The 9,775-nt window shown below is 44.0% G+C and overlaps 1 protein-coding gene across 1 annotated transcript; it reads left to right on the plus strand.

Moving 5' to 3' along the window:
* Nucleotides 1-214: 214 nt before the first annotated feature.
* Nucleotides 215-7,101, plus strand: ODAPH (odontogenesis associated phosphoprotein; the record flags this gene model as incomplete). The annotated part of the gene is made up of 2 exons (XM_080911286.1): nt 215-278; nt 6,776-7,101. The coding sequence occupies 2 exons, from the start codon at nt 215-217 to the stop codon at nt 7,099-7,101; spliced, it is 390 nt and encodes a 129-aa protein (XP_080767412.1).
* Nucleotides 7,102-9,775: the final 2,674 nt, after the last annotated feature.

Below are 9,775 nucleotides of genomic sequence, written 5' to 3' on the forward strand. Positions count from 1 at the left end.
GAATGAAGAGAGGTGCATGACGTTTGCCCGGAATTACCAGGAGCTTCAGGTTGACGAACACTGTCTGGTATTTCCTTGACTTTCTTACTCCCCCACCACAGGTTCAGGTGGTTGTGGTCCACTATGCACAAGCAAATTGCCTGACTCAGGCAGCTGGCAACTCTCCTATAAAGCAGCCTTGGGTCCAGAGCAGTGAGTGCTCAGGGCAGAAGCCATGGCTCCTGGTTTCCACTTCTCCTGGTTACTGGTCGGCTGGTTGGTAGTAACCACAGCAGGAGGTAAGTGTCTGAGTTTTTACCTACTATGTGTGGGTTATTTAACTAATGCCACACAGAGAAACAAACGTGGCTTCGGATTGCCATAACTGGGAAATGTTTACATTTGCTTCCGCCTGTGTGAAGGAAATGAAAGGCTGGGTCTGCTCATCTGAAGACCTGGATCCCAAGGCTTAGCGTTAGCTGTGATTTTAGGTTATACTTGAGCGTTGCATATGATTATGCATTGCTGTGGGGCTGGAGAGGACGATCAAGCTATGTGCAAAAGCCTCCCATTAAAGGAGCTATGCCAGTGTTATTGTTACCATGGTTATTGTGGAATTACAATACTGTAGGCTTCCTTTTTTAAGTCACCCGCAGCCAGCTGTTCACACTTAGTCTGCTTATTGCTTTAATGAATCATTCCTGATGAGCTGTGTCTTGGCCCTACTGAGGTGAGCAGAATTTCCAGAGGCTAAGTTCTCCCTTGCTCCTGTTCTCTTTATTCCCCACCACTGAACCTGCAGATGCTCTGAGCCTTCATGTTGGATTTCAAGTCCCTACCCAAGGGAAGATATGGAAGATAGGAGCAAAGGGGGGAAGGATGGAAAACCGAGGACCCTGCATCTAGTATTTCTTTCTATAATTGACTTTAATTGCAGAACTAGATACAGTTCAGTGAGGAAGAATCCCGAAACAGGCAGAGCCTCTCACCCACTTGCGTGCCCTGATCTAGGGAAGGTTTTCAAGGGGTTCAGGGAGACTCCATTCATCCTCCAACACTTTTCCTGCTGGCCTCACAGTGTTTGAGACAGACTGGAGACAGGGCAAGGCATCAGAACGTGTTAGATACCCAGAGGTCCCCTAACCTAACCTTTCACAAACCACAGTTGTCACAGGGCAACCGCCCCCCGCCCCCAGTTCCCAAGGCAAGATTATGGACATCTGCTCAAAAAGAGAAGAGGCCATCTTGCTCCCAGTTTGTAGTCACAGAGAAAATTTTGTTGACATCTCATTTTGTTCTCTTGGGGCTTTGAAAATAGTTAAATAGGTTATAATGAGATGAGAGATTTCAATCATTTAAATCTTAAAAATTTCCTTTGAGGACTGGACATGCTGGTGCGTGCCTTTGATCCTGGCACTAAATATCAGAAGAAGATAAATATCTGTGAGTTCAAGGCCAGCCTACTCTACATAGCATGTTCCAGGATGGTTACACAGGGAGACAATGTCCCCAAACAAACAAACGAAAATGTCATTTGAAATGTGAGCTTTAGTCTCTGAGCTTGGCAGCACAGGCTCTCCATCAGCACTACTTTCTGCTTGTCTGTGACTGACGGCCCCCCAGGATCACGTGTGTCCCTGTGCCCTTTTCCCTCCATGGTAACAGCTGTTCCTACCGCACATCTGCTTTCTGCGATTCTGCTTCTAGAAATGGCATTTAAATGCTACTGTAATATCACGGTTGCAAGTCTTTCTGGAAACGTTGTTGTAGAAGAGATTGCTTTTCTCTGACATCTTTGCATGGTTGCTGTGATCTGTACCCCACCTCCAGCATGTGTTCCATGCCTCTCTGTATTGCAGAGGTCTCTGTCTGGAGTCTCTTTCCAATCCTCACAGGCAGGCACTGTGTCTCGGTCATCACAGCATTTACTTCAGCATCTGACGTAGGATGTGCACAATGTTGGACCAAAGTATAACATCCTGAAAGGGGGCTATGGCCCACTTTTCAGGCTCTAAATTCTTTCTCTTTCAGTAATGGATTTGACAAAAATAGCCAATCGTTATCTGAGTCCACAAAATGAATAAGGTTACAGTGATTCTGAGTCAGTTAACCACAGCACCGGTATTTCTTTGTGGTTAAAGTCTGAATGGGCATGGGAATTCTGAGACTCCAGGTGCTCTGAAAGGAAGAGCGGCATGTGCTCCCTGTTCTAAAAATCACTACAGTTCTCTACAAAACAGCTCTTAACTGCCCAGATAACCACAGAGTACAGGTAATTATCAAAAGATCTTCTTGTCATTACCTCTTTTTTTTTTTAATGAGCTAGGTTTTTTTTCTGGGGGTGGGGAGACTATGTTATAAATTTCATGTCTAGACTATAATAAGCCCATTTAAAATTGATATCCAAACTTCAAACAGTATTTTGGCTAATATTATACAATACTATAATTTTAAATATAAATTATTATTTAAAACATCCTAAGGCAGGAATTAAATTCTTGCTGAGTACCACAAAAACACCAAGAAGAACAGCCAGTGTCTGCCTAGTCATCTAGTGATATTCCAAGTATTCAAGGATAATGCTGCCATCCAGGAAGTAATCCAGGTGCTGAGGACATCAGCAATGGCCAACAGTCAGCAGTCCCTTGTCTCCATAGAGTTCCTAGGCTTACAGTAATGATGTACTTTAGTCCTAGCCTTACCTTGATGTACAGATCACATATAAAACATAAACAGATAAACTGAAGAGACTGTACTGGCTGGTTTTGTGTCAACTTGACACAAGCTGGAGTTACCACAGAGAAAGGAGCCTCAGTTGAGGAAATGCCTCCATGAGATCCAGCTGTAAGGTATTTTCTCAACTAGTGATCAAGGGGGAGGGCCCAGCCCATTGTGGGTGGTGCCAACCCTGGGCTGATAGACCTGGGTTCTGTAATAAAGCAGGCTGAGCAAGCCAGGGGAAGCAAGACAGTAAGTGACATCCCTCCATGGCCTCTGCATCAGCTCCTGCTTCCTGACCTGCTTGAGTTCCAGTCCTGACTTCCTCTGGTGATGAACAGCAATGTGGAAGAGTCAGCTGAATAAATCCTTTCCTTCCCAACTTGCTTCTTGATCATGATGCTTGTGCAGGAATAGAAACCCTGACTAGGACAGAGATGAAGCTTGTGCTGATAAAAATCTTCCATAACATTCACAACCACAACAGTTAACGATATCAACAGCTAACTTACTCAGTGTGTACTGTGCAAGGGAAGCTTTCAGAACTCATGTCTTATTTTGAATAATTGCACAGCCCCATTGGATAGGCCATATTATTATTACCTCTTGCAAATAAGGGGAAAAAAACCCTCAGGGGACCCTGCCTCCCCAGCTTTTTTTTTTTTTAAGTCAACATTCAAATATGTGACCTAGTTTGGTCTTACAAAGTTTTTGGGATGCCTAGTTTTGATGTACAGTGCCTTTGCTGGTATTTCAGTGAGTGACATATGGAAAATACATGTTACTCTTCTCATATCCTTAATAGGTAGGAACATAGAACCTTCTGCAATTGTAGAAATGGAGTTTTCTCTCCATTGGCTTAACTCTTCCACAGGCACTGATGTAGGGCCAGTCTGTAAGATGGTCTGGCAGGCATTTCAACAGTGGTAACAGCATGGCTGATAAGTACAATGCTGGCAGACCGAGGCTGCTCTGGAAAGCTCATGCAAGTGGCCATGGCCCAGCCTCCAGCGAGGGAAGATCCCCGAAGGAGGACTGACTTGGGGACTATGTGAATGATCCAGGGCAAGAGGTGGGAAGTGAACTTTAGGCATCGGGAACCAAAATTTAAACCCAGAAATATTAAGGACTTTTGCCAAAGTAGCATTTTGGGGTAGAGGGGACATCACTGTTTCATTGATTGAATGGGTACATAGTTTACAGCCCTCTTTAACAAAAGAAGAACCTAAAAAAACGTTATTGGCAGATTGCCCTAGTTTTCACTCTGAAATTCGACATTAGGTAGTCTTAAGAGAAGTAGAATTCTTCAAATAAGTCAAGATGGGAATTTTCAGGGCAGTCTGAGAGGAAACAAAGATAATGACGTCAGGAATCGAGCAGAGTGAGGTTAAACAGGAAGACAGGTGGGCAGGGTTGGCTGAGTGAGAGGAAGAAACCAGTCAGCAATTCATGTGGGTGGTCTTGGCTTTGTGACACGTGACAGATCGCCAAACCAACCCCTAAGGCTCCTATACTTGGTTTTTACTTTAAATGTAGGGGTGTTTTGCCTGCATATCACCTTGGGTACTATATGCTTAGTACCCAAGAGCATTAGAAGAGGGTGTTAGATCCCCTGGAACCGGATTGATTGTTGTAAGACACCATCAGTGTGTGTGTGTGTGTGTGTGTGTGTTGGGAATCAAACCTGAGTCCTCATTGCTCTTAACTACGGAGCCGGAGTCCCATCCACAGTTCTAACATTTAGAACACTTGTGTTTCTAAGTAGGAACCCAATGTAATCATCATGAGATTAGCTCGCTGGGGAAAACACCAAAACATATTTATATGGTCTTGTTGACCGTCCTGAGTGGGTGATAGAGGCAAGCTGCTTGTGGAGTCTAAGAAGAGAGCATTAAGCTAAATACCTCAGCCTGGCAGAAAAATCTGCTGTCATGGTATTACCCCAGTCACCATGGGATTTAGAGAACAGCTTCAGGCATTAAGAAATAAGATGGACCTAGGCCTCAGGTGATGGTTGATAAGTTTATAAATCGGGATAGTTCGCTGGATGGCAGAGCTCAAGACCTTGCTGAGCCTGACCTGATATTCAGCTGTCAGGATGAGACTTCTCAGCAAGGCTAACTTCTCCCCTAGTGGATAGATTCTGGGTATAAAGTTTCCATGTTACACGAAAGTTAGTAATTTATCAGAAAGAATGAACGCTACAGGATTTAATCATCTTCTATAATTTGATGTTTGTTGACCTAATTTCAGTCATATCATTTCAATATTCCATAGCCTGGATAGGTGTGGGGAAAATAACTGACCTTATAAAATGATTAACTTACGAGTATGACATTGAATACAACTGCCTATATGTCTGACCACACCCATCCCTTTACCTTCTCTTACCAACCCTCATGATCCCAGGCGCTCCCACAAATCTCCACCCCACGTTCACATCTTGCTTTGTTTTTACTTTGTGCTTGTTTTGCCGGATTTAACTAAGGCCACACAATGTGGATGTGGGTGTGAAGGTCTTCTCTAGAGCATGGGTAGCTCCATCTCTGAAGACAATGGCTTCCTCTCCAGCAGTCACTGACCAGGACAATCTGGCTAATTGTACTAACTGAATCAGAGAGTGCTGGGTTCGGTGAGAGATCCTGCCTCAAAAAATAAAGTAGAGATCAAGTCGTAGAGATGCCCAACATCAACCTCTGGTCTCCACACGCCTGTATACATAGTCATGCACACATGTGTACACATATAAGTAAACATTCACACACACCATCTGAAGGAGGAGGAGGAATGCTTACCATACTATTACATGGAGACTGACCTCTCCAACCAGAATTCAACTAACCAAAAAGTCAGACTTTGGCCACTTCCTGTACCTCCTACTAACATTTCCCTTTGTGTCCTCACAGAAACTCTCAAGTGAGAATCTAATTCCTCGGTGACTAGTGCGTGTGTTGAGTGTCTATCAACAGCCCAATCAGCCATAGCCAGGTGTTCTAGGAATTGTGAATTTAAAAAGGAGCTAAGGTCTCTGGCAGCTAGATAATCATATCCAGTGTAGACAAAAAAATTGAAATCAGCTGTCCAGGGAGAGTCTTTGGCTGGTTGTTTGGTTGTTTGGTTTGGTTTTGGTTTGAATTCACCAGAACTCTCAGCTTCCTAGAGGATGTTGACCAGTGCACCGTTCACATCTGTCCAGTCTTCTCCTGTCTAGATCAGTATGTTCTAGGCCAAAGAACTCTGCCCAGCAGAACTTACTTCCGCAAGACCAACTCAGTTGGGTGCTTCAGGCACAGGAAGAACTGACACTTGGCTACATCCAAATTTCTTCTCAAAACCAAGATGCATGCACTCATCTTCAGCATTATTTTAGTTTCTTAATAGTAAATAACTTCTGTTTATTTCAGTGAGTCTTAAATCATATTTTAAAAAACCCTCAGTCTTAAAGATACAGCTTCACCACTGTACTTATACTGGTACACATATGTGTGTGTATGTTACATATATCCAATCTACTTAATGACTACTAAGATCAAGGTATAGACTATTGCTAAAGAGTTTCTTGGTTAATTCTTCATGAAATCACATTTGTGCTGACCCTCAGTCTGACTGATTTTTAGCCTTAGCTCCATTTTGCTTATTCATGAGCTTCCTATATATTACAATATATTCTTTTTTAATCTAATTTCCTTTGTTTATTATAGCATGGATCCGTCTAAATATCTAGTTATTGGCTGTTTTTGCTTTTCACTCCTGGGAACTGTGTCATTGTTCAAATGACATGGACTATTTAGCTATTCTATTGATGGGCACTTGGATTGTTTAGGCTATTGTGACCATCCATGCTTGAACTATTTATTTTTGATAAAAACATATTTATTTCTTTTGGATCAATTCCCCAGACAGAAATGGGGATCATTAGCGGTGTCCATGTATCACCCCCTTGGATTACTGAAGTTCAGTCACGCTTGAAAATGTCTGTTTTATTCTTCTCTCTCTCCAACCCTCACCCTGAGGGCTCTAACTCGTTTGCTTTCTGTTGCTTAGGCTTTTTTCCTAACCTACATTTTCATTTCCACAGGACAAGATGTACTCGCCCTTCCTGGCGGCTCACAAAGTAACGTGAACCCCACAGACTGCCAGATCGTCACCCTCACCCCTCCGCCCACCACAAGGGATCTGGTCGCAAGGGTCCAGCCTGGCACAAGGACACCCATGGTTTTTTTCCCACCAAGGAGGCCCCGCTTCTACCCAAGACTCCCTAACACGCCTTTCTTCCTTCCAAACAACCACCGCTTCCAGCTCTGGCCTTTCTACCCTCCACGAGGTAGACTGATTCCTTGGAGATTAGTCCTTGGAAGACAGCTCCAGAGCAGAAGCTCGTCTGAGGAGAGCATGGAGAAATGAGAAGCCCAACATGCTGAAACCGAAGAATGGGAGCCTCCGGAAAAGGTGACAAAATTGTTCGTTTCTCTCTCCAGTATAAAGCCACTGCATCAGAAGATCAAGTATCCTCACCAACAGTGACTAGATTTTTTTTTTCTTTTTTTAATTTTTGGTGAACAATGAGGAGTTTGGATTACACACGTTTGCTTACAAAATATGGCAGTAATGGCGTCAGACTTATCCCACGGGATATTAGTGCAAACAAAGTCTTTAAATCAGCTGTTCTAGCAATTTCTATCAGTACTTACATACCAACAGTATTTGTTAACCTCCACTTCCAAATTAGAGTGAAGGACATTTAATGCGGCCATTAGAGATACTCGTGGTGCTCAGTGGAATTTAGAGAGCAGATGGAAGGATCTACAAAGAACTTAAAAAAAATAAAAATTAAAATTAAAGCACAAAGCCTTCAAGAGGAACAGGTCTAGGCAATATACTGTACACTGAACTATCCAAGTCAAAATATTTCAACTGTCATATCCTAGTCTACGTCTGATAGTACTATTTGCTCATATTAACTTGACAAACACGTCACCGTCTCTCCTGTAATTGTCCCATAGACACATACTTCTCCTCAAACCTTCAACAGGGTTCCAATCAAAAACTGAGCTTTAAAAACTACCTGGACACTAGCTGACTGACTACAACACAGCTGGGGGCCTTGTGCTCTCACGGGTGAGGAACACAGCCTTGTCTGATTGGCCTCTTGGTCAAACCCTCTCTCTTGGTTTTGCCACTCATTTTGCCATAATGTGGGAACCTGGGTTCTGTGCCCTTGGCCAGTGACTTCTACTCAAGAATTCTCAAGAATTAGGTGCAAATGCTGCTGCTGTCGCTGAGACAAAGAAAGAAAATTCAGAATAACACAAATGTGTAGGAATTCTAGGAATGAACACCAGGAAGACATATTGTCATGCTGGCATGTTCCCCCCACCACATTCCCATGTCCCCCCACATTCCCATGTCCCCCCACATTCCCATGTCCCCCCCACATTTCCGTGCCCCCTGACATTCCCATGTCCCCCCCACATTCCCATGTCCCCCCAACATTTCCATGTCCCCCCTGACATTTCCATGTCCCCCTGACATTTCCATGCCCCCCACATTCCCATGTCACCCCCCGACATTCCCATGTCCCCCCCACATTCCCATGTCCCCCCTGACATTTCCATGTCCCCCCTGACATTTCCATGCCCCCCACATTCCCATGTCCCCACCGACATTCCCATGTCCCCCCTGACATTTCCATGCCCCCCCACATTCCAATGCTCCCCCCGACATTCCCATGCCCCCCCCCGACATTCCCATGTCAAATGATAAAGGAAAACATTAAGTCATTGTAGCCAGTAGTGTAAGAACAAATATTTCCAGGCTGGAGAGATGGCTCAGTCGTTAAGAGCACTGGCTGCTCTTCCAGAGGCTCTGAGTTCAAATCCCACAACCACATGGTGGCTCACAACCATCTGTAATGGGATCTGATGCCCTCTTCTGGTGTGTCTGAAGACAGATACAGTGTATTTACATATAATAAATAAGCAAATCTTTAAAAAAAAAAAAAAAGAACAAATACTTCCTTCAAATTTAGAGGCTTAAGTTAAAGCCTATTTGAATCCTGAAAATATATTTTGAAATAAACTTTGCAATATCTCTGTTTGTTTGGAGGGAAGGAAAAACAAACCAGAAAAAGACCACCCTTGGGCAAACACAAAAATAAAGATTTGGATTTTAATCTCATTTCTCTTTCTGGTTCTTCACAGTACACTTATGCCCTTGGCAGAACCTCACTGTCTCAAACCAACCCTAGGTTTCACTGGAGCATTTTCTTTCTAAACATTAGAACTTTTGGCTATTTAAAAAAAAGAGGAGGAGGAGGGAGGAGGAGGAGCAGGAGGAGGAGGAGGAGGAAAGAAGAAGAAGAAGAAGAAGAAGAAGAAGAAGAGTTCTGGGCCTGAGAGAATGCCCCAGCAGGTCACAAGCCCACAGAAGCTAGGTGTCTTCTGAACCCCACACTCACGTGGTGGCACATGTGCCTTTCCCCACCATGGACACCCCTCGCACACAATAACAATAATGAACATAAATAGAAGTTTACAGTTTAAGTCTGGCCCCTTACAAGGCCGTATTAGGTGGTGTGTAACCCTCAGATTACACACTAAGGCTCGGTGTATCCGTCCCTGTATCTATTGCTGCAAAGCTGGCTAATCCTTCAGGGTTTTACAGGAACTTCTCTAGATGACACCTCTCCACTCCCTGTAATGGGTAAAGACACCTCCTTGCCAGGCAGCACACACTGCAATAAAAACATTGAGCTTCAAAGAGAAGGAAGGACAGAATGTGGATGCCTCAGTCCTTCTTAGAAGGGAGAACAAAACACTCATGGGAGGAAATAAAGGGACAAATAGAGGAGCAGGGATTGGAGAAAGGATCATCCAGAGACTGCCTCACCTGGGGATCCATCCCATGTGCAGCCACTAAACCCAAGCACTATTGCTGATGCCAAGAAATGCTTAGTGGCAGGAACATGATATGATGCCTCCTCAGAGGTTCTGCCAGAGCCATACTGATACAGAGGAGGATGCTTGCAGCTAACCATCAGACTGAACACAAGGACCCCAATGAAGGAGCTAGAGAAAGG

Source organism: Micromys minutus (genome assembly GCF_963924665.1).
Source record: "Micromys minutus genome assembly, chromosome: 1".
Taxonomy (NCBI): domain Eukaryota; kingdom Metazoa; phylum Chordata; class Mammalia; order Rodentia; family Muridae; genus Micromys; species Micromys minutus.